At 36.7% G+C, this 25,617-nt stretch overlaps 2 protein-coding genes across 4 annotated transcripts in view; one reads left to right on the forward strand and one right to left on the reverse strand.

Moving 5' to 3' along the window:
• The first annotated feature begins 11 nt into the window (after positions 1–11).
• baiap2l2a (BAR/IMD domain containing adaptor protein 2 like 2a) lies at positions 12–13,192 on the forward strand. 2 transcript variants are annotated; one of them, XM_039687294.2, is made up of 14 exons: positions 12–255; positions 632–707; positions 2,079–2,165; positions 3,171–3,232; positions 3,347–3,418; positions 3,658–3,738; positions 4,329–4,460; positions 4,785–4,886; positions 5,104–5,155; positions 5,250–5,442; positions 8,483–8,548; positions 8,622–8,778; positions 10,608–10,648; positions 10,782–13,192. In XM_039687294.2, exons 1-14 carry the CDS (start codon positions 202–204, stop codon positions 10,852–10,854), a joined length of 1,248 nt encoding a protein of 415 aa, XP_039543228.2. In that variant the 5' UTR covers positions 12–201; the 3' UTR covers positions 10,855–13,192. The 2 variants fall into 2 exon arrangements, with proteins under 2 accessions (XP_039543228.2, XP_039543229.2); XM_039687295.2 differs by having other exon boundaries at positions 13–255; positions 8,625–8,778.
• Positions 13,193–14,378: 1,186 nt separating this feature from the next.
• Positions 14,379–25,617, reverse strand: part of pvalb6 (parvalbumin 6) — a 48,537-nt gene continuing 37,298 nt past the window's right edge. For both annotated transcript variants that reach the window (XM_089128389.1, XM_039687311.2), the window contains exons 2-5: positions 18,253–18,321; positions 16,669–16,801; positions 16,280–16,389; positions 14,379–15,154 (exon numbers count right to left, since the gene is read on the reverse strand). In XM_089128389.1, the coding sequence (XP_088984515.1) occupies positions 15,129–15,154; positions 16,280–16,389; positions 16,669–16,801; positions 18,253–18,313 (330 nt within the window). In that variant the 5' untranslated portion in view covers positions 18,314–18,321 and the 3' untranslated portion in view covers positions 14,379–15,128. The remainder of the gene's footprint in view (positions 15,155–16,279; positions 16,390–16,668; positions 16,802–18,252; positions 18,322–25,617) is intronic.

Consider the following 25,617-nt stretch of genomic DNA (forward strand, 5'->3'; position numbering starts at 1 on the left):
TAATTCACAGGCCACACGGGTGACAATAGCTCACCGTTTCCCCCTCTCTCTCTTATACACACACAAATACTCAACTCACAAACAGGACAAGACCAGAGAGGACACAGGAAACAAGGGGGAGATCAGCAGTCAGTCTGGTTGTTTGTTGTTTAGTAAGTGGAAGTTATTTATTTGTTTGCTGTGCTACGGTGACAGATCAGGATGTCAGGACAAAACAGTGATCAACTGCACCGAACCACTCTGGCCATTTATACGGTAAGCGTGAAGTCTTTCACAATTGAGTCTGGATTACACAATCACATGTCTATTAACTGAATAGAACATGTGTAATAAAATACACTGAGATTTATTTACATGTATATACAATTATGTATTTTGCCCAGAAATGTTGCCTATATAATTTTATAATAAATCTATAAATATCCAGCATGAAGCATAGATTTTTTTGATCATATAATTTGCTCATATTAAGTTAAATAAAATATTTATAAATATATTTGTTCAGAAGTGTTTTTTAGATTCGATTTTTTAGATAATTAGAAAATGTGGTGTAACATATAGTTACAAAATGAGTTGACATTTGATTAGTTATTCAGATTGTCATTCCCAAACCGTTTGTCCTCCCGCTCAGAGCGTAATGGAGCAGTTCAACCCAAGCTTGCAGAGACTGGTGACACTGGGAAACAGCTACATTCAGGCTTTCCAAGGCAAGTCAACATGATAAAGAATGAATGAGGTTGAGTGAGGCAAGCAAGTATAAGACTGGAAAAGATGAAAGGAGGAAGAAAGAAAGTGGAGTGGCTGAACTTTGGTCTGGCGGTTGTCGTTGATGATAATAAGTCAGCATTGCTGCAACGCCATTGGCTCATTCAACATCATTGTTTAATGACTGTCTATTTTACGAGTCTTGAGTTTCACTAACACCAGGGTAACTGTGCAAACTTGACATTATGTACATCAGAAGCTTTGATAGTGTCTGTTCCTATGAAAAAATTACCTCATGGCACAAGCTGATTGGCCTCTGGTGATTATGCAGCCAATGAGATTACTCGCTCAACATTTAAATCTGGTTTAGTGTTTACTGTAGGCTAGTCTTGCAGCACCTTATCAGAGTTCCTCTGAAACCCTCCACCTCATGCAGCTCCACCTGCCTAGATATGCTAGATCTTCAGGATTTATGTAGCCTGTGTCTATTTGAGCGTGAATATATATACAGTGTATATATATATATATATATATATATAGCCTCTTCCACGCTCAAGCGCATAGTACATAAAATGTGTCTCAAAGCACCAGAAAAAGTAGCGTAATGATTATGAATGTGTCAGTGCAAAAAGGGTGCAGGAGACATATTAATTATTTATTATATTAATAAACTAGTGTTTTCTGCGTCAGTGTCTGCTATGAAGATGGAGTTGATGATGCTGGCTTGACACGAACGTCCCTAGAGAGAAATGCAACTTTCTTTTCGATTTGAATTGGTCTGTTTAAAGGTAGACATTTCAAGCTTTCTATAGAAATATTTCTCATGTCAACACTATTCATTTTGAAATGAATCTGAAGCAGTCAGTGGTACAGGTCAGTGCTCTTTAAGTTGTTTACATTTACATCTTTTAGCAGACACTTTGATCCAAAGCGACTTACATCTGAGGACTAAACCAAGCGAGTCGAACAACGCAAGAAGTGCTTGAAATACAAAGTTCAGACGTTGCTCGGAGTAGCATAAGCCAGATAAGCAAGGATTTAAATGTTTATGTTCATTATTATTGTAATGTTATGTGCTTTGAGAAATGAGGTAATTTAACGTCGTCTCTAGTGACGCTTTGTGTGGGCTTATGTGTTTTGATGGAGGCATGTCTTTGGAGTCGCTTTGAAGTGGGGGTGGGATCTCATGCTTTCAAAGTTAGCCCGCCCAGAAATGACATATTTTCTGTCTAACAAATTCTTGAATGAAAATGTATTTAATATTTTATTTTAGGAAAGTTCATCTTGTTTAAAGGATGTTCAGATAGTATTACTGTGAAAAGATGTTAAAATCAGTCTTACTATGGTAAATGAATCAAAATGTGTGTCTACAGCCCTTGCCGTCACCAGTGAGGCCTATTTCAATGCTCTGTCTAAGATGGGTGAACAGGCCATGCAAACTATGTCATCGCACTTGCTAGGTAAGCTTTTATTTCCTCTTATCCTTTCATTTTCTTTCACAATCTTTTACTTTTAAATTACAGCAGGACACATTTCTGTCGAAGTCAAAGATTTTTTCGATACACAGTTCATTTTCTTTTTTATGATAAGTACTTACTTTCCATCACAGGGACAGTGTGGGAGAGCGAGAGAAAGAGTTTTGAGTGTTTTTTTTTTATTAAGGGTGATAAATTGGGAGGGAGACAGTGTCCTTTAAACACTCATATTGTACTTTGCTCTTGTAAAGGCACTCTGTTCTTCCCAGAACCTTCTTACACACGAGAGAGAGAGAGAGAGAGAGAGAGACGTTTAAATATCTCTTTACTCAATCAAAAATTACATTACACACTTAACAATAATACAAGAAATATTAAATAAATATTCACCAGACAAAAGATAAAACATCATATTTACACAACACAAACCACTATTTACGCACCATTTGCACATAAATTCAACCATATTTCCTGTAGTTTTAAAGAAAATATATTCAGCCCTTATTCTTGATTCAACAAGTGCTGTAAACAGACTTGGAACTTTAACAATTCATCCTTCAAGAGCAACCCTACGTCTTCCAAATAGCTAGTTTTGCTTGCCCAAGAATAAAACAGAGAGAGAGAGAGAGAGAGAGAGAGAGGGAGGGAGAGAGAGAGAGAGAGATTTTATTTATGGCTGACATCTATCACCCTGTTGTGGTTTAATGGAAAAATTCCATTAAATTTCTATGGTGCTTTTGTTGTTATGAATCATATTTTATGGCCACCGAGAGTTGGTGTGACAGTATGTGCGTGTGTGTTTGTGTGTGTGTCAGTTTTGTAGTCAATATCAGATAACTGCACCTCCCGTGATGTTAAATAATAAATGATGACATAACGTCAGCTTGGCAGTGCAACCTTTAGAGGGTAATACCTATACTTTAGCACACTCAACCAGAAGATACAGTAGCTGTAATAAGATCATAAAAAAAGTGTGTGTTTGTTTTGCAGGTGATGTGTTAATACAGATCTCAGAAAGTCAGAGGAGACTCACCAATGAGATGGAGGGAGTGGTGTGTTACAGACCTCTATTGATCTTTTTATATCTGTCACTTTGTTGACGTAATACTTGTTAGACTGTCTGTACAGCTAATCCCATGTATAATGAGTATGTCTGATTGATTCAGTTCCGCTGGTTCCACTCCGAGGTCCTTCAAGAGATGGACAACAATGTCAGACTAGATAAAGATTACATATCGGTGAGTTTTTTATTCTGTATTGTAAATGCAAACAAGAGAATGTGCATTTTAAGAAAACAAAACCCGCGTAAACACCTGTTTGTTATCACAATTACAACGGCAGCTTGAGATGAGCATCTTAATAAAGGATTCCTTCCTTCAACCTTCTCAAAACTCATAACATGGAGCATTAGCTGATTTAAATTAGGCCTAATCGGAATGTTGAAACTAATATTGATATGGTTCATTTTCTCCTCCAGAACAGCAGGAGGCGCTATGAGATGGAGGTGAGAAACCAGGCAACAGCACTGGAGAGACAGATGAGGCGAGGGGTCCCACAGGTGAGAGCAGTGTGTGCATATACAGTATATCCACAATAAAGGCTAGATATCTCGTCTACGCTGATGGCCAATGGAGGTCGATGTCTGCACCTGGCGGCCATCTTGTCACAGGGAGCTCGCTCACTCGTAACATGACGTGTTTTAATGGTGCATGTACTTTTTAATAACCATAACTTGCTCAATTTTCTACTGATTTTCAAACAGTTTGGTTTGTTATAAACGACAGAGATGTAGCTATGAGACTGCATACTTATGAATAAGTGTAGAAATAAATAATCACCCAGAATTATAGCCACGTTAATAACGTTTGTAAGAAACCAAATCTTTTGTAAATCTGTCAAGATTTCAAAGAGTATTTAAAAGTATTTGTGTTTAAGAGTACATAAGAGTATTTGTGTTTGTGCTGATCACTCATCTTACATCAGCTTGCCTGTGACAAGATGGCCGCCGTTGATGACGATAGAAACTCCACCGTAAGACATCTAACCTTTATCGTGGATTTCTATGAGTGTGTTACTCTTCCCAAATGGCACTTTAGATGTAATTTCTCATTAAAACAGAAGAATTATGAAGGTGATGTTTGTGTTCAGGATGGCAGTGAGTATGTGCACTTCCTCAGAGAGTGTCAGAAAGACGCATTAAAGGAGGAAGAAAGAAGATATCGATTCCTGGCGGAGAAACACTGCGGACTCACCCAGTCTATTGCATATCTCATGAACAAGGTTAATGCCATTATTTTTTTATAATTAACTTGCCACTTAATGAGTTGTAACCAAAGTAATATGTAGATATTATTAAGGAGAACTTGTCAAAAGTGCTTGAAATGTACTAAAAGCGTTATAAAAGCTTATTATTAGTAAAATGTACTTTTTTTATTAACACAATTTTCGAGGGGACTTTAAAAACGTGCTTCATGCTACATAAATGTTATTTTCTAGAATATTCTTTTTCCCACCTTTTAAAAATTTCTTGTAGCTGGATTTACTTGCAAATTGCTTGCAAATTGTTCAGTCTGATTAACATTGACAGTGTTATTCCTCCCACAGACAGGGGGCGGCCTGCAAAACAGAGCAGAGGGCTGGAAAGATCTGGTGAATCACACAAGAGAATCCCATCCACGCACTCCTTCACGACTGGAGGAGAACATTGTGAGATACAGTATAATGACACAATAATCGCATTAAAAAATAACCTCCATCTCATAGCGCCTCCTGCTGTTCTGGAGGAAAAAGTCAATCACATCAATATTTATTCTTTTAGTCACATTAAAAAATAATCATATGGCACTTAGCGACCCTAAATGATGATGCTGTTCATAGATGTGGATGTTTAAACTCACCCCATGTTACTATGTCGTTCTGTCAGCCTGATGTTAACCGCTGGGCAGAGCAGCCACTGGGAACGGTGCCCTCTAGAGGTGTGAAGACTTTATTCTGGCATCAGACGAAACGTTTGAAGAATATTATAGCCTTTTTTGTGCTCAATATGACAATTTCAGCCCTTCTTCGCAGGCCCCTCCCCCCAGCCCAGTCGTTCCAACTCAGTCTCAGGATTGGCTGGTGGCAAAGTGATGCGAGCACTGGTGCCCCACCCTCCCAATGCTAACTCCACCCTCCTGCCGTTCTCTCGGGGAGAAGCCATCACACTGCTCCTTAAAGAGCCTAGGAACGGCTGGCTGTATGGATGTTCTGATAGCTCTGGACGGTGAGACCAGTTGACACCTTAATCCTCACCTTTAGACTTTTGATTAGGGCTGTTTTATTCTGGTCCATTGAGCATTACATTTAAATAAAAATATCTTGAATCCAACTTAAGTGAAGTGACGTCAAGGCCAAGTATGGTAACTCATACTCGGAAAATGTACTCTGATCATCACACACACTACAAACCGTGGACACACTCACCCAAAGCAGTGGGCAGCCATTCACTGAGGCACCCGGGGAGTGATTGGGGGTTACCTTGCTCAACTATGCGCAGCTTTATTCCGTACTGTAATGTCTCCATTATATTGTCATTTGTTGTTCATTTGGCACTTTGCAAACAACACAACCTTGTTCCTGCAGCGACTTTAAGCATGTTTCCTTTAACAAAGTACATGTTTATGTTTTACATGCCGTGATAGTGACATAAATCATGCAAAATCTGATTAGAGTGGTCAGACTGAAACATATTTCCAGAAATGCGATTTAAATAGGATTTCAAACCACACATTAATGCACCTCCAAACTGATTTGTGCAAATCTCATTTAGTGTGCTTTTTTTGCTCTTCACAGTCACACATGCTACATATGATCAGATTCCAATCGGAAATGCACAAAAATCGGATTTGGACTGACAGTCAGAGAATAACCTTTAAAAGACTTGACGGTTAGAACCGGCTCATTTGATTCTTTTTGGCTGTTTAAACCTGGTATTAATGCATTTGGTTGATCGTATCACAAGTAGACGAGGGAGACACATTCCTGTTTACACCTAGTGTTTAATCCGTCTCTTTTGTCCACTAACTTTCAATCACTTCTGTCCCGATTTCTTCGAGGGGAGGATCTATGGGCGGGTAAATGTGTTTTTTCAGATCTTTCGATCTAATGGACAAAATAAACTCACTCAATTTACATATGAACGTGACTGTAGATGATGGAAATACATGGAGATCATCAGCTTTCATTACTTCTCTGACAAACGCAAGGTTATGTTTGAAATCAGGAATGGCGAGAGAACATTGTGCTTAGTACGTTTTTCGCCTTCAAAGTAACCCAATTTGGGTCTAAGCCAACAAATTATAAATCTCATCCAGCTAGTGTGCTTCACATTATGATTTTGTCACACATTATGTCCGTAGGGGTAGAGTATCTTTTTTGGCTGTTCGAACACATGAGCGTTTACACTATGAAAGCAATCCGGTCAAATGTGTTTTCGACGACCTTTGAAAGTTTTCGAAAGTGGACAAGCTCATAATGTTTTATACCCAGTTTACACCGTATTTAGTATCGTCCGACTAGTGATTAGTCCGACTAGTCCGATTTACCAAATTGCATCTTAATACCAGGTGTAAACATGGCCTTTGAGTCAGACGTAGGTGCACTGTAATGGGGTAGGGTGTTTCCAGCGGTGCCCCTGGTCGGACATGACTGAAAAAGTCGACTTTCCATTCTGCCTGTAGGTTTGATTTGTTCATTTCAAACCAGTTCTTTGGTTCAATGACCCATCTGGCCATGTCTATATTAGCTCATTCGGTGCTGCTCAGGGAGCGTGCGTGCTACATCAAATGTGAAAATATAAAGTATCATTAATCCACAACTAAAGTTTGATTCTGTGAACCAGTTAACTGCTTAAGAGAATGATTCGTTCTCATTCAAGACTTGAACGTCTTTAATTTTGATGGTGTAACCCCTTGTCCCAATGCTAATTATGATAGTGAATGTAGCTAACCCAATTTAGTAAATATAACACGAGATGGGGCCCTGGGTCGGTCCTATATATTAATAAAATAAATAACGCAGGTGTTGGTTTGTTTTATGACAACTTAATTAAATAAACTTTGCAACAGCTTACTTTGGCAGTGCCTCCACTTAGTAGGAAATTATTACTTTACTTCAAATTATCCTACTAAGATGCTTTTAAATTCACAGATTAAACCCACAAAGAATGATGTAAACTGGAGGGGGAAAAACACACTGAAATGTGAATGGAGTGCTTATATACAATTTAATGTGAAAAAATAAAAGAATATGAAAATAAAGAGTTCAATTATTGTGATTAAATATGTTCCGTTTAGGAGGAAGCAGTTAAATAATATGCAGAGTATAATTGAAACAATTCCAATATGAATACTCAATTCAATTTTCACCCAAATCAGATTAATAAAATTTCAATTTAGCTGAACCTTAATGACCAAAAAATCAAGTGGGCCAAGATATTCATTCACACAGTCTCAAACAAAAATAAATCTTTGCAGGCCTGTGACTTGAGAGCGTGGTGGCCAAAAACACAAATAAAGGCCGCTTCACTTTTAAAGCAAATAAATGGTTAACGTTACCGTTATCTTTCCAAACTGAGGAGGAGATGATCCCCATAACACAACCACAAAAACAACTGTCCGTTTCCTGTGAAAAATATGTTATAATCAGTCCATGTAACTTATCAAATAAATCACAAACATAACGGGTGCACAACAGTCACAAAATGTATGCTAACATGCTATCGCGATTAGCATTTTCCTCAGTACTTAACCATATTTAATACAGACAGTATTAAACACAAAAACGGAAAATGTACCTTCACACAAGTAGACAAACATCCCAGAAAAGCACAACGATTGGCCATCCATTATAACTGGGTGTACTTTCCCATATTTTTACAATAACTAAGCGGATTGTGACTTCCTTTCACTTTCACCATGCATTTCTGCAAAAACAACGCACATCTCCAAAACCCCGCCCCTCATGAATAATCACCGTCGGAATTTACCCAATCAGAAAACAATAAAATAAAGATGCAGATATTTCACTATTTCAGTGCAAGCAAGTTGTGGTGCCTAAAAGTATAGTTTAAAACCAAACTTAAATAACGCCTATTTCTATGCATATAAAATTACATCTGGGCTACAATGGTGTATGTCCAACTCCATAAAAGTCCATTTTTGCAAGAGAGTTGCTTTATTCTCCTCAGTAACACTCTAAAAACATCTGATGTTCAAACAGACCACCTGATTTTGTTTCCTGTTCATTTATTATGCATTGTTTAGGCAAGGCTGGTTCCCTGCTGCTTATGTAGGCCCCATGAATGAACCACCTGGGCCACCTGTCTCCAGGTAAGCCAATACTGCTTTCTCTACTTTCCCATTTCTTCTATCTCATGACTTTTAACCATTATTCTCTGTTCAGTAGCAGTTCTTTAAGAAGCAGCAGTATGAGTAACCTCCTCGATCAAACTGTGAGCAGCAGCCAACAAATAACTCCGCCTGCACCTCCTCCGCCACCTTCTCCATCAACCAGATCTAGAAACTCCAGGCCTGTCACTCCCACCCCTTCAGAAAACAGAGTAAGACCTGTTAAAATCGACATCAACAACAATAACATCTGAACAACAAAAAAAAATCTAATTTTAATCATTCATTCATTCATCATTATTAAAATGACTGGATTTTATCCATCAGAACTCTATTAGACTGTGTTTAAATAATCTTTTAATTTCAGCTGGAAAGGTAAAGTTATTACATTTTGATTAAATTTATGAAGGCAAACATTTTGTCTTTAAGTAAAGATTAAGGTTCAGTGACTGTAATGTATGAATCCTTTGAGTGTGTGTTTAAATTCTGATGTGGTTTGTGGATTTCTTTAAGATCTGCTGATGTTCAGAATATTTTAAATCCCTGGAGAGATTCCTGACTGTAAGCTAAAGTAAATGTGTAGATGAGATGACAGCAGACTGACTTTGAATTTTAAGTGTCAGTTCCTACTATGGCCAGCAGGGGCACTGTGGTGAAGTTCTGTTCTCTACAACACCACATCCTTCGTTCTGGTGGCTGCAGGGGGGCAGCTCTTTCTGCTGATGGTCGGTGTGTGTATGTGTGTGTGTGTGTGTGTGTGTGTGTGTGTGTGTATGCTGCATGCTTTGGTGTGATCTTCTGCTATACCAACATTGATGCAAAGAGTATCAGTTATATATGAGCCTGTTCTGGTTTGCGCTCTCTCTCTCTCTCTCTCTCTCTCTCTCTCTCTCTCTCTCTCTCTCACACACACACACACACACACACCAGTGAGGGAGTTGGATTACATGACAGCATCCATGTTGATCATCAAAAACCACAGACATCACAGAATTGCACAAATCCATTGCTCACCAACATGTGTGCTGTCCATTTCCCTCCAAAATGATGTCATCTCCTGGAAGCTGATGTGGCTTTTGTTAGATTTTACAAAATACTAACAGGTGTGATATTGAGGACAGAGGAAAACCCTTAATTGTTGAAAACAATAATAATACATTTAATACACAATAATACATGCAATCAAAGCGCTTTACATAGAAGGGGGAACCTCCTCATCCACCACCAGTGTGCAGCGTCCACCTGGATGATGCGACGGCAGCCACAGTGCACCAGAACGCCCACCACACACCAGCTTACTGGTGGAGAGGAGACAGTGATGAAGTCAATTAAACCACAGTAACATTAGTTGTTGGGAATATTGTTTAAAGTTCATTATATACGACACTGAACAATAAACCTACATGATTTTTATAAATTTTAAGTTGAATATTTTGTCTAGTATATTAATGCATAATAATGTCCTGCATAGTGACTTCCGCATCGATGTCTCAGTTTTGTTGTTCAATAATTACAAAAATATTATGTTCACGTGATAGGAAGTAGGACATTTTCACGTTAGAATTATTTTGTAACATATATAAAATTTAAAGTGTACTAAAAAAAATTGATGCAGGATTTACTTTGAATTTTCACTTTGATTGTAAATTACACAAACAATTACAAAGAAATGTTGTTGCCTAGGTAACACATTGGATTAATAATGCATTTTTTAAAATAGATTGATAATAGAATGTTTTCTTATAAAACATACTTAAATAATCTTTATTTATTATCGGAGGCCACAAAATAAAATCTAATGGGCTGGAAGAGTTCATCTGTTTTATACCTTTGATGTAAATATTAGCAGTTAGTTTCTAGTTTACTGCAGTTCGCTTTCGGTTTGAGTTTGACCCTTGATTTCAAGATCAGTCTCTGAGAAAACATTACATTTGTGTGGTTTTGCTGTGACTTTTACTGCATACTAATTGTAAGAATAGCATAAACCCATTTTAAAAGAATCAGCCATACTGAATGACTTTTCTTATTTTGTTTTCGACAGAGACAAGATCAATTTGAGTCTCGACCAGATCTTTTTCCAAGGTCGGTAAAAACACTTTTTATATTCATGTCCCTTAACCTTTAATTATGTTGCTTTACGTATCCACAGCACCAATAAGAGATCATCTATATTGCAGATGTTTCTGTTTAACATAATTTCATTCTTTTTTTGCAGAGGCACGAATCCATTTGCCACCGTGAAGCTGAAACCCACCAAAACCAATGACAGATCAGCTCCACGCATATGAAAGATATGTCAACCAATGGCAACAATTCTTCAACAGCTAATCACTGCTCCACAATTTACTATACATTGTTCATCCATATTTAAAAACATTAACTTTCCAGCATAATCAGTACAAGCATCACATTTAAGACAATGCAACTCAACAATGATTAATGACTGATCTTTAAAAGTCTGCTTGTTCATGCAGTCTTTTTTATATGCAGATGATTCTGCGCTGATTGTTTCTCACAAGGATAAGAATATGATTGAAAGCATACTTAGCACAGAACTCCTAAAGGTTAGGATGTGGATGGCTGATAACAGATTATCACTTCATTTAGGGAAAACTGAATCCCTATTGTTTGGAACAAAGATAAAGTTAAAGAAAGCCTCATGTTTTAAGGTCCTAGCTGGAGATATTGTAATTAAGGAATCAATCAGTTATCTTGGATGTTAGATTGTAATTTATCTGGAGTAGGTCCAGCCAGCGGTAATCACCAAAGTTAATCAGAGAGTTATCAACGTTTTTGGATGAAAAAACAAAGCTAGTTTTGGCAGTAGCTTTAATTCAGCCATTTTTGGATTATGCTTGTGGTGCATGGTACAATGGTCTCAGAGTAAACCTGAAACATAGGCTTCAGACGTCTCAAAATAAATTATTAAGGCTAATTTTAGACCTCCCCATTAGAACTCATCTGGAATCTTCCCACTTTGAATGGGTGGGATGGTTGAAAGTTGAGGATCGAGTGTCTCAGATGCAGCTGGGTATGGTACATAAAATTGTTTATGGCGATGTTCCTAAATATTTTAGAAATTATTTTAATATAGTAAATGAAGTTCACAGGTACTCCACTAGGGGTAGCTCAACCGATTTTGTACCCCCCAAACAGTCTTTTCTTTATGTTGGAACTACCTGGTACACTCAAGACAGTAAGAAGTATAGGTAATTTTAAACAAGGTCTGAAATTATGGTTTAAGGGGCCAATTGTAGTTTTTATAATACCATAGTTTATTTTTTCTGTACAATATGTATGAATTTGGTTAATGTATGTGAATGATTGATGTATGATGTGTTGCCACTTGACTTCTTCCGCTGCCTTTATAAGTGACCACAATAGAAATAAGTCTTCGGGCTTTATTGTGTTATCCCTGACTACTTTTGTATTTGATTTTAATGTATGAAACAGTTTCTTACTGTTTTTCATATTTTTATATTTAAGTCGTCAAATAAAATCAATCAATCAATCATTAAATCAGGCATAGTAGTAAAGAAAATGTACATTTATCTGGCTGTTGGAGGGTTGGCAGCAACAAACATTTAATAACTCTCTTAAATATAGAGTTGCCCTATAACGTATTTGGACACTTTGTCACACTTAAAATACATGAATTTCGTGGTGAGACTTATACAAATACTGCAGGTGTTTTTTTAGTGTATGTATGGAGCCAGTTCTACTCAGATTAAACAGGTATAGATTATCCAACGCAATCTCACGACCAATTTGTACGAGTGATTAAATGGTGGCTAATTCATACGAATTTGTACAATTTGTCTAAACCCACGTGACGGGTAGGTTTAGGGGCGGGGTCAGGGTGTGTCATTCGTATGAATTCATACGAATTGGGCAACTCAAAATATGTACGATTTAGCAAAAATCTTACTAATTCGTAAGAGTGAGGGTGTACAGTACGAATTGTTATGAATTAGCCACCTCGTAAAATTCGTCGATCGGGTTGTATTATCACAATACCTACGCACATGTTGCAACAGCCGATTAGTAGAAAGTTTCACAACACTGTTCATCTTTATTTAGAACAGTGTACCTCTCACTTGAAACCTTTCTTTTTGAAAGTGTTAAGTGAAAAATGTATTGCTTTAAACTTAATCCACTTGATTTGATACTGTCATATAATGCAATGCCATTTTTTCAGATGTGGCTTATGTGTCCAAATATTTACCCAGATAGCAAACTGACATTGAATCAACGTGGAAACGACGTCTCTCATGACATTGAAACAACGTTGATTTGCTCATCGAATTAACGTTGAACCAACGTCAGACGCGGCATTCTTCAAAGCTAAATGAAATCGAAAATTGGTTTGCTTTCATAACGTTGAAACAACGCGTTGATTTCAAGTGGATTTTCCGTTAGTTTTGAAAGAATGACGCATCTGACGTTGGTTCAACGTTAATTCGATGAGCAAAACAATGTCAGATCAACGTTGTTTCGATGTCATATTTCCACGTTGATTCAATGTCAGTCTGCTATCTGGGTAATGCCCCTGCAGTGGTCATTTCTGTGTATTTTCAAACATGACATCACTTCCTGGTTCTCTTGTCGTCCATGTTTCCTCCAGTCTGTTATAAAGTGCAGCAGGTTTGTTGCTGTAGTTGTATTGACCAACCAGGAAACGTAAATGCAGGTCAGCTCAAGTACTTTTAAGTGTTGAAACAAGTGTCTTTTTCATCGTTCACATCTTCTAATAGCTGTATATAATTTGCACTAAGAAAAACACTTCCTAAAGCATCACTGGTCCTCAAAATGCACTTTATGTTTGTATGTCATGCTTGATGCCATTTGGGCTGGTTTAGAGTTCTATGAGGTCTGACCTCTTGGACCCCCGGCATCTCTGATTAGCGACTATCGGTCTCTCTCTCCTGCCCTGTGCTTGAACTTTGTCTCTCTGCTCAGTTAATTTATCGGACGTACCCAATTATGAGCTGCTCTTAAATTGGCTGTTCTGTCTGCATAAGTGCCTCTAAAGTGAATGTTCACTTTAACCTTGACAGTAATTAGTGTGACCTTCTGCGGTGTCAAGCCCATTTCTCTGAATGTCTTGCATCTAATCAGCATGTTTTTTTTTTTCTTTGAGAATATTTTCTAGTTTGATTTAATAGTTCAATATAGAAATATGTGCATATATCATGGTGATTTACGTCTATTATGCTTCAAGCAGCGGATACTGGGAAAATACATGGCGCACGTATACTCTCTCCTGTAATGAACTATGCATTCGATTCTTCACATCTTAATCTGTTTGCTGAACAAATAAAATAATGTGAAGTTGATTCAGTGTCTCTGAAGTGGTCAATTTCTCTGAAAATGTTCAATTTGAGCATCATAAGAGTTTGAGAGGGACAAAGTCACCTGCTGTGTTAGGGAGTAACTAACCAAAAGTAGCAATGCCACTTTTTCACAAAACATTTTAGTTCCAGAATGTGACATTAGCTTTCTTCTGAGAAATATTCACTTTAGACACAGATAGACAGACAGACAGACAGACAGACAGACAGACAGACAGACAGACAGACAGACAGACAGACAGACAGACAGACAGACAGACAGACAGACAGATAGATAGATAGATAGATAGATAGATAGATAGATAGATAGATAGATAGATAGATAGATAGATAGATAGATAGATAGATAGATAGATAGATAGATAGATAGATAGATAGATAGATAGATAGAGAATTTACTGAATTTACAGACTTACTGTACTTTTGACTAATTATAGAAGAAAAGAGAGAACACAAACACATTTGTTTCACACTGGAACTCTTCAGGCTTTGTCTCTTTATTTTGTTTTCTTTCACAACTTGACCTCTTTCTTCTTTTGGTGTGTTTAACAGAAGCCTGTTACCAGAGAGTTTGGAGGGAAGGTGGGGGGCAGTGGGATTCAAGGAAAATTAGGATAGACAAAGAATAGTGGACGATGGAGAGTATGTTGTTTTCTTTTCTATTATATCTACATGTTGATGGCATGAGGTTTTCCCAGTTAAAGGTCTCGATCTATAGCCTACAATAGCAGAAACACTCACTTTTGTATAAAAAGGAAAATAAATAGAATGAGGGTGGGAGATTTGTGTGTGTGTGTGTGTTGGTGATGTCCTCAGGTTTGGGTGTGCAAGCATGTGTGCGAAGCCCCAAAGTATACTTCGGACGTCCGTGTTCCACAATGGTCCGCACAATGTCTGCGTGACGTAATTTTCGTTATCAGGAGGCTCCGCAGACGTTCACGCACAGCCCAGTTTTTTTGACCGCTGTGTGTTGAGTGAGTGTTGAGCGCTTGAAAGCAAAGTCCACTAGCTGTGTGATGTGCGCTGAATGCGTCTTTCCACGTTCACGGCTAAAGGAGAATTTCAAAAGCTCGTGCACTCAACCGGAACACGGAAAACGAAGTATACCCGGGGCTTAAGTGAGTGTGTATGTGCGTTTGTGCTTCAGGAGCATTTTAGGCTGAGGTCGAGGTCAAGGGGTCATGTATGAACAGGCCAAGAGTCTGTATCACTTATTCACGAACGAGAGCAGCAAATTCTGAAACAAAAAGAAATGAAAAAGGTATAGGCTACATAATGTGGTTTAGTAAAAGCATCATGTCCTTAAGGGGTCCAGACTGTGACTAAAATTGTTGTAATCAAGACAATAAACTTAAAATCTAGTCAGTTGTCAGTTTGTGTTCATCCAAGTTTCATCACATTTTGGTGAAATTACCTTAAAATTTACCATAAATTACCAAATTTACCAGAAATTACCATATTTTTAATGAGCCATCCTAAAAGCCTTCGAAGTCTTTACTGAGTTCATTGATGTGGGGTTTGACTACCTCACTGAACCTTGAACTATTTTTCGGTTCTCTCTGAACTGGGAACCATTACTTGAAATTAACCCTGCAAAGCCTGACTTATGAAATAATAGTCCGAAAAATCTGTTTCTATTATTTATATATTTAAAAAATGGAACAGATTAAGCATTTGATAAAACATAAAAAAGTTGAATTTTGACGAGTATCGTATTTGATACAACAGACTTTTATGGCTCATATATAGTAAAGAATAGAGTTGTAATGAGAAAATTGAGCTTATGCTTGAGAGGAAAGAAAAAAATATGGAATCTGGTTGATGATATTTATTGCCAAAATTAAGATAAAATTATAATGCCTTGTCATGTAGCTATATCAATGAGATGTTTATAATATTAAAGCAGAATTCTTGCATAAAATTAATATTTAAATATCAGTTTATGACCAAATCTTTGTAGTTTATATTGCTAGGGCAAAACATATAATGCAATGCAATACTATACAATTATGATTGAGAAATGGACCAAAAAAAAAACATTCCTCAAAAAAAGCCTGATGTATCATTTTTGGTATTGTATTTCTTAAAAAAAATATAATCAGGTAACCCTAGGTTGCTTTAGTCAAGTAAGAGTTTATCTGGAAATATTAATAAGAAAATAAAAAGTTAAGATTACATTTGCTTTATAAAAATCATTTAAGATTTTACAGCTATAGAACGTGTGTAACATAACTTGAAGGGGGACATTTTTAGAATTGGAAGGCGTTTTAGAATTAGAATTAAACACTAGAAGGCTTTTACTTGCTCAATCAATCAGATAACAGACGCCCCTGGAGTTACGGCTATATTCCTTTCACTTTACCTTCTGCTCCAATCTTTCCATCTCCATCTTTGTCCGCAGCCTGCAGGAATGCTTTGGTCTCCTTATCGGTCAGGTCTCTCCCGTCTGTAGCAAACCCCTTCAGAACAAACCTGCAGAGAGGAAACCGAGCGAGACGAACGCCTTTCAAACCTCTTGTGTGCTCGCCTTCATCCAGAGAGTTTCAATTACAAATGTTACGGGTTATAAGCAGTAGTGTAGCGCAAATCCCTTGATGTGGCCGATAGCTAATGCTTTTGACCATATCTCGTCTTGCTATCGTTGATACACAATATCATTGTCTATCAGTGCAACCTGGAATGGGGGGTTAATTGGTTACAAGAAAACATGTTTGTTCGTTTTTAGCAGTGTAGAAATTGTGTCAATCTTACTTAAGTTCCTCTTCCTCTATAAAGCCGCTATTGTCGGCGTCCAGAACATGGAAAGCCTTCTTCACCTCATCAGCAGACTTCGCCTTCAGTCCGACAATCTCAAAAAACCTCTTGTGGTCGAATGAGCCGACGGCTGCGAGAAGATCGAAACAGAGAGAGAATCACTGATGTTTTGTCTGGAAACTATTTGCTCGAAAATAGAAATGATCATTTCATAACCCTCATTTTTTTTCCAACTCATATGTCTTTCTTTCTTTTGTAAAACACAAATGGTGAATTTTCTCTTGATATAATGAAAGTGAATGGGGACTGGGACTGTCAAGCTTCGAACAGAACAAAAAAAGGGGCTGGCCGTTTCAAGACAATTATCTTTTGGGGGGACTGAAAACGCGAACATTTGAAAACGGTTTTCAAAGTGAAAGTGTTTGAAAACAATACCGTTATCGTCTCCGTGTAAACTAAAAAAAACATGAATTTGTGAAAACGTCACATGCATGTGTACATTACGTGTTTAGGCGAATAGTGTTTCTTTACAAAGTGACATCGCCAACTACTGGACTGACATGAATAATAATACAGCAGCCGTTTATGTGAACGGGCATCGTTTTGACAATGTTGTCATCTATAAGCGAAGAACGCAAAGGAAAAATGCAACCCTTAAAATACTCTTAAGTTGTATCCCTAAAACTTGCCTTATGCCGTAGCTCTTAAATCAAATTCTGTGGCATTAGATGGGTTTGATACAGCAGAGTGGCCTCACGACCAATTCGTTCAAGTTCGTAAGAGCGAGTAAAAGGTGGATAATTCGTACAAATTCTTATAACCTCACTCGTACGAATTTGTACGGTTTGTCTAAACCCCAGTGATGGGTAGTCAAGGGTAGGTCATTCATATGAATTGGGCAACCCGCAATATAGGCTATGCACGATTTAGCAAAAATCGTAAAATTTGTTCGGATTCCCGTGAGATCTGTTGAGTGGCATATTTTCCATCAAATTACTTAAAATAACACTACTTTTGTGGTGCTAAAGAGTCATTTTGGAGCTCAACAGGCTCAGCCCAATTCACTTTCATTTTAATAAAAAAAGTGTTCCTGAAATTTTGACAGTTTGTGCTCCACAAAAAAAACCCCCAAAATAATGGTTTAGAATGACATCAGTGTGACTGATGAGCATTCCTTGGATGTTGACTGATATACAGCAAATTCCTCTGCAATAATTACAGTAAAAAGACAGAAGGGGCTGTTCACAGGGTTTTTGTGTAAAAAAAGTGAGATGCAACACATTTTATCTTGAGTGCTGTAACTCGCAACTGTGTTATGCATGAGACACTGCAAAAAATGCAAGATGGGATTACAGTGGCCAAAGATGACTGTCTAGTGCATGTTTACATAAAATCCAATGGAAAAGTATGGAAAGGTGCAATGCAAAAACATGTTCTGTATGAATGGTCCCTAAGAAATAGGTGATTTTTAGAACATTTAAACTCATTTTTTACATCAGTTATAAACATCATCATATTATTTGTCTTACAAATCATATTTTAGAGTAAGAGTACATGGATGACAAGGTGGACCATATTCACCTTTAAATGCGTCCAGTGCTTTCTTAATGTCATCAGGGTTGAGGATGCTGTTCATCGCCATTTCTACACCTGCAAAAAGAAGCAGAGAGAAAAAAAAACAATGATATAGTGTGTATAGTAGAGAATCAATACACTGTCACACAATCCATTAGATATCATGAAGAGAAGGAATGAATAAAAGGCCTTCAAAAAGTGGCTCCAGTGTTCATTTCCATTCTCTTTCTCTAATTCCCGTTATAAAGTTAAAAAAATAAAATAAATAAAAAAGGAGGTGGAATTAACATCCAACTGAAACATTACGACTGTCAGATACTTATTTCAAACGGTCATCCAAAGATTGTCTTTGCATCATTAGACTCACGCTTCAGTCCAAGCCAAAAACTGATACACGGAGAGCAAGATCAAAGATGACTTTAGCTGGAAATATATTTTTAATTAACACGCATTCACCAAACGCTTCCTAGGCAGATGACTCACAGTCTTTGATAGTACGTGTAGAGACTCCTGCTCAATTCTGAAGGGTTTTTAAAGGGACAGTCACCCAAAAACGAACATTCGCTCATCTCATAACCAGTTGTAAATGTGCATATTTAAATCATGAGAATGGGATTTGAGTGAATAATTCTTTAATTTTTAGTCTGTTCCTCATACACAACTATTACTTTACATGAGGAGACTCGAAATACAGTATATAATGCACAAGTCATATGTGGTACAGTTAAGATACTTTTAAGGTGTGTTAAGATTTTTGAAGTGGTCACCATTCACTTTCATTGTATAGAAGAGTAATATGAACCTCCTGCCGGTGTTATTTTAGTATCATTGATATACTATTAGTTTTTTGTTAATATTTTGAATTAAATATTATTTTTTTTACTTTCTCTTTTTTTGTATTTTTCATAGGTAGTTTTGTCTATACGGGATTTATTCATTTTTATTCATTAGTTTTAGTTATTTTAGTTAGCCTATAAATGAAAATGAGAAATATTGCCTTTGCAACTTGCTGAAATAAAATAGGTTTCATTTGTTTTAGTTTCAATATGTAATATATGTTTGGAATGACATGGAAGTGAGTGAATAATGACAATTTTCAAAACTTTAATTTTTGGATGAACTGTCTTTATTATCCTTGGGGTCAATTTGACCCCATTCAATGTTTAACATCTGTAAAAACATAATTTTTTTTTTTTTTTTGCTTCAAATTTAATGACTTTTCCTAATTTAATGGGGACAACTCTGTAAACATAAAATTAACCTGCTAATATTTTTTCAAAGTCCTGTACAAATTTTGTAGCATCGGTGTTCCTTGGGGTCAATTTGACCCCAGGCTCTTTTAGTTGTATAATAAAACAGAAGAAATATTAAAATTTCACACACATTTGTTTTGGTTGTTATATTGAGGTCATTATAACATGTTATAATTTGAATTTATAATGTTCATTGTAATTTTACATATTCAATATCATTTTCAAAAAACGTCCCTCTGTTTTAGGGCTCTAACCAAACAGAACCATATCTGTAGTATTGCGAGAACTACTAGTAGTTCACATGACATGTGACATAATTCTCAAGATAACTAATAATTCTTTCCTGTGTATTTGGGAGGGGAAAACATGATTTTTTGTGAGAACTTTGATGTTTCCCGTGCCATGGGGGAGGAGAAAACATAATTTTTGTGAGATTGACCCCAAACATAACTCGTGTTACTATCCTTGATAAAATAAATAGTTTTTCTTTCCAAATGTTATAGATGACAAAAATCTATACTTAGAAATATTATAAAACAAATAAAACACCAGATGTATTTGTACTTTTCCAATTTTAGGTCAAATAAGTAAGATTTTATGTTGATTTGTAAATTTGTCCATAGTCGGGCAATGGGTATTCTGGATGTGTAAGGGGTTAGGTGGAGTTAGGTGGGGTTAGGTGGGGTGGGGAGGGGGGTGGTGGGTGGATTTCAACTTAAAATGTTACTTAAGTAGTCAACAAAGACATAAATTAACTGAGACAAACCTTTGTACAAAAAAAATAAACATATTGTGGAGATTTAAATTACTGGGGTCAAATTGACCCCAGAGGGTAAAAAGTGTTATCAGATTTGAGGGTAACAGGAGGGTTAAGAGTGAGTAAGGTGATAATTTCCACAGAAAGTAACAGTCAGACTGGCGTAATCATTTAAAAGCAGTTTTTAGCAGTCCTCTCAGCTTCTTTCTGCTTTACCTCGACCGAATGTTCCTGCCTATAGTAAAAAAAAAAACCCTCCTCATTGTCATTTTCCACATTCCCGGCAGTATGTGCAGGTGTGCAGTGAAAGTGCAGATTATATTTTTTGCTCTCAGCTGGCTCCTCGTTCCATTGATCTGGATCAGTTGGAGGTCAGCTTGGGCAAAAACAAGCTTCAGCTCTGCTGACTGGAGGACTTTCCTCAATGACGTTTGATACAACAAGATCTATCTGCACAATGCATGTGAAGGTCTAATGCCAAACATGCTGATACAAAACACAGAGAAGTTTAATTAGCAAAACTTTGAAGACTGGTAAAATATTTTTGGGTAGGATTAGCAGTTAGATGTTTAATTTGCTGTTTATTCCAAATCACAAGAATATGCTAATTAATGTCTTTCAAATGACATATCACATTATGATACCAAGCTAAAATAGTCAAATTAAACACTTTCCTTTCTTTGTTTTCAGTTTTAGTTTTAGCTTCATCATGAAGGTCTATTATGAGGTATTGAGGAAGGAGGATCTTCCACAACACAAACCCCTTCCTCTCTTTTCAGACAGCAACATAATGTCGGCCCAGATCCAACATAGTGAGGAATCCAGATGTGGGCCAGATCTTGTGCGAGTTCCTGTACCAGATACTGCGTTGCTGCCTGGGTTATGTCTGATTTTATGCTAATTTTCACACCCCTCTCAGAGATGTCATCGGCCCTCTTTGATATCTCTCTTCGCCCTCCCATCAGTCTCTTGATATGCATCTCTCTTCAATGATCCTCTTCACTCTCTTCTTAACAATTGAAATCTCTTTTTGTCCTCTTAGAGGCTATGATAACATGCAAACACAGTATCCCAAGCCCTCAAAGGGGTCTGTAGTGTCAAAACACAATGTTTTCTTGCAAAAGAGGATAGTTACAAGCAAAATCCATCACTTTTAGTAAATGTGTGAATGTAATATATGTCTCAGTAGCATAGCACTAACCCTATATCTGCAAGGGATGGTGCTACAAGCCTAGAAGACTTTTTGTTCCTTGTGTTTTTCGTTTCTCACGCTGTTTGTTTCCCAGAAGATGCCGTTCTTTTTGTAAGGCTTTCCCCTTTCCTCCCACCTCAAAGTCTCAAATTCCCCTTCCCGAGGGCTAATTTTATCTCTCTCTCTCTCTCTCTCTCTCTCTCTCTCTCTCTCTCCCTGTGGCTCGGAGAGACCCCGGGGCCCTGGAGAATAATCTCTAATCCTGCAGCATCGCTGGGCGTAACTGTCAACCCTCATGAGTTCCTCTGGCAGCAAGGCCAGGGAATGTCAAGATTGCCAGAGACGGAGATGAAAGGGAGCTCAAGAGGGAGGAATCGGCAATGACAGCCACGGTTATGTCTGCCATGTGGAGAGCTGCCCTTAATGCCCTGATCTGAAATACATTTGACCTCTGGTCTCAGTCAAAACCTCATAATAGTTGTTTTTAACTCACTGTAGCACTTACAAAAGTATGTCTGCAGGGCAAAGGCAATTTCAGCTAACAGGGAACATTCCATTCTTTTTTAAGTTATTTTATTTGGTGAATATTATCATAATGTTATCATATAACGTTCTGAGTGCAACGTTCATGGAACGTCCATGGTTTATTTTGTACTTGATGAATGTTCTCGTAATGTTGAGAGAAAACAACATTCTCAGAGCTTCCTTACGATTTAATGAATGTTCTCGTAAATCGCTCTGAAAGTGATTCTGTTTCTCTGTGCCGTTATCGTTTTAGCTTTGGTGTGAACTCTGCTATTCTTTAATGTTAAGAATGATTTTTAGAGTGTTTGTAGTTATCATCCTTGGTGTAAAAGGGCCTTAAATCTTCTAATAAAAAGAGATTGTTTCAGTGCACTAGAACTGTGACTCCCTGGGCAGTGTGCTGACTACTGAACTGAGGAGCAGATGGAAACACACCCTAAAGCCTCACTGAAGACACAACGAGGGGAGGAGAAGCAGAAAATGAGTGAATGAGGAGGGAGAGCTAGAGAGACATCAAAGGCACTGAGTGCCTGAGAAAGAAAGGAAAAGACAGTGCGGCGCTAGAGAGGAACAAAGCGTGAAGAGCAGTGAGATGCTTTTCAAACAGTTGAGTTGGTGTTTTACAGAGGCCAGCTCGCTCTGACGCACACTGAGCATGACAATTAGAAATGCCAACAGACCAGACCACTTCAGATCAGATCAGACAAGACCTCAAACCAGCCTGTTGATCAGCTAAGACAGGGATGTCAAAATACTGGTACACTGATACTAAACAGATACAAAAATGTAACAACATCTTTATAACATCTTTTATATATATTTAATTTAATTGTTTATATTTCTATCATTAATAATTTATTAAAAGAGGATGTTTAATATATTGGATTTGCTGTGGTATCAAGAATAATGAAATGTTACTTGGTTTTGACTACTGTAATTTTAGGAAGACTGTTACAATCAGTGGTGGAGGAAGTACTGAATCTCAGTACTTAAGTAAAAGTACAAATATCCAGATAAATATTTACTTTAGTAAAAGTAGAAGTAACACAATGACAACCATACTTAAGTAAAAAGTAAAAAGTACCTGATTTTAAATGTACTTTAAGTATTAAAAGTAAAAGTACTTGCATAATAATTGATACTCTTAATGACTATTTTCTAATGATTAATAAAACATTTAATTCTAACTCATTCCACCTAATACTCCTATAATGATGTTCAATAATGATGGAAAAAAAATTGTTGTCACCATTTCTTCCATTACACATCATGCTTATCCTTACTATATGTTAATAACTATGTTTGGCAGAAAACGCGATTAATTTATGGTGTTATTCTGAACCTCTTGGCTTGCCATAATCCTTACCAAACGTATATTACACAAAGTGCGTTTCTATGCACGTAAAAACAAATTTCCGCATATAAATTGCACGATAAACACACTGCGTGCGAGACGCATTTAGTTGATGTATCTATGGCAACCAAACGTCACTGGTGAGACAAATGTGCAACGGACAGACGGTCACATTCACGTTTTGGCAGGGGAAAAACTGATCAGAAAATGTAATGAAAAAGTAACAGAAGTTGTAGAAATGTAGTGGAGTAGAAAGTATAATAATTGCTGCAAAATGTAACGAAGTAAAAGTAAAAAGTATGCACTATATATTTTACTTAAGTAAAGTAAAGATACGTGAAAAATGTACTTAAGTAAAGTAACAAAGTATTTGTACTTCGTTACATTCCACCACTGGTTACAATCTAACTATCTGTCAAGTTTATCAAACCAATACTAAATGACTCCTGTTGGTCACAATAAGAACTGTATGATGAACAAGTTTTATACAGTTATTTATATAAAAAATAATAATACAAAATATATTCATATATTGTGTGTGAGACGTGTGGAGTATAGCTTTTTATAGTAACAACTGTTCTCATTAGTGACTAGTGCATTGTCAAAAAAATACCCAAATGGCTTACACTGGTCAAAAGTTTGGGTTTGGCAAGATTTTTTTTTAAAGAAGTCTCTTATGCTCATTTGCATAAGAGGATGCATTTATTTGATTGAACATATTGTGAACTATTATTACAATAATAATTAAAAAAAAAACAGTTTCTACTTTAATATATTTTAGAATGAAATCTGTGATGTCAAAGCTGAATTTTCAGCATCATTACTCCAGAATTTCGTACTGTTTTACTTAATTTTCCGGGTCAGAAGGTCTACATTTGGTAGTTTCAGCAGTGTATAGTCTATAGTGCAAATGAAAAAAATCGGATACGGGTCACTTTTAAAAGATGATAGAAGCGGGTCATCAAAAAAAAAAAAAAAAAAAAAAAATCAGATATAGTCAAAAAATCGGATTTGGGCATCAAGTCCTGTGGTGTAAATGCAGCCTAGACAAGGTTGGTGAGGATGGGAACAATTTTACATTTCGGTGCAAACTTTGCCCGATAATAACTTAATTGCTGTCTGCGGTTGTATAGGGTTGTATATGGGTTGTGTGCAATAATTAAAAAAAATAGAATAGCTTACAGCAACATTTGCAAAAAAGAACTATGAACTAGTTCAAATTTTGGAACCGTGAACTTAGTTCAAAATTGTGAAGTATGAACTATGAGCTGAATTAGTTCATTTTTTCAACTAGTTCATGTAGAAAGTGAACTTTCCCAACACTGGTAACTCCATTAACAGTCCAGAAGATGATGTGATCACGTGATCATGCTGTAGTCAGGCTAACTGAATAAAATAGAAGCTAAAATACAACAAACTAATGAAACATTCTAAACTCTCTTGCAGGCAAAAACATGACACGGAGCAACTTGTTCATAACCGGATGCCTCAGGGAGTTTTGTAATGGGAATACAGTATTCAGTGACAGACACACAGTCGCACACACACTTTTTATTCATACTGTCTCAGAGATCAAGAGAGAATAAGAAACTTGAAGGAAAAAGGAGAAAGCGCAAACATCAACAACAAATCAGCAGTGAAAATGTGGCTGGAAGTAAACACATTTTGTAAAGAAGTTAAGCAAGGTCAAGTTTGAGAACCTTCACAAACAAGCACAAAGTTCAGCAGCAGCACCAGAGGTGATTCTCTCTCTATATTTCTTTTAAAATGGTTCGGCTGCGGGTTTTTTTTAAGTGCATATACTTCACGATACTTCATGAATTTTTGATTTAGCCTATATCTACTTTGGGAGAGTCAAGGTTTTCGGAGCAGACCGTGAATTACATGGTGCAAACATAAAACACAATTATGGAGGCAGAAACCACACTCATTTAAAAACACTATAATTCTAATTAAAAAAAAAAAAATGAAAACAGCAATAAGAATAATTGTTTAACCAAAATGAATAAATAGCCAATTCAATTTAAATAATTAAGTTTAATTTAATTAAAAAACTTTTAATTAAAATATATAAGGTCATGCATAGGCTACTTCAGGGAACACTTTTCAGACACAACTCAAATTAATAATTATTCATAGACTGATTAATTAGTTTCAATTCATATAATCATGTTTATTAAAACTCTATGAATATGGCTTTATCAGCAGTTTTCTATAAATATCTCTTTAACTTCTTGGCCTGTGTGTTTTTCAATATTAAACTATAATATTGCCCATGTAATGCAGCATA

Source organism: Pimephales promelas, chromosome 3, assembly GCF_988280905.1.
Source record: "Pimephales promelas chromosome 3, fPimPro1.hap1.1, whole genome shotgun sequence".
NCBI classification, from domain to species: Eukaryota; Metazoa; Chordata; class Actinopteri; order Cypriniformes; family Leuciscidae; genus Pimephales; species Pimephales promelas.

Excerpts from the sequence above, each read along its gene's own strand:
- baiap2l2a (XM_039687294.2), top strand. The coding sequence starts at position 202 with ATGTCAGGACAAAACAGTGATCAACTGCACCGAACCACTCTGGCCATT. Across the intron at positions 2,166-3,170 it reads TATGTCATCGCACTTGCTAG|GTGATGTGTTAATACAGATC; the intron begins GTAAGCTTTTAT and ends TTTGTTTTGCAG. Across the intron at positions 4,887-5,103 it reads CACGACTGGAGGAGAACATT|CCTGATGTTAACCGCTGGGC; the intron begins GTGAGATACAGT and ends TCGTTCTGTCAG.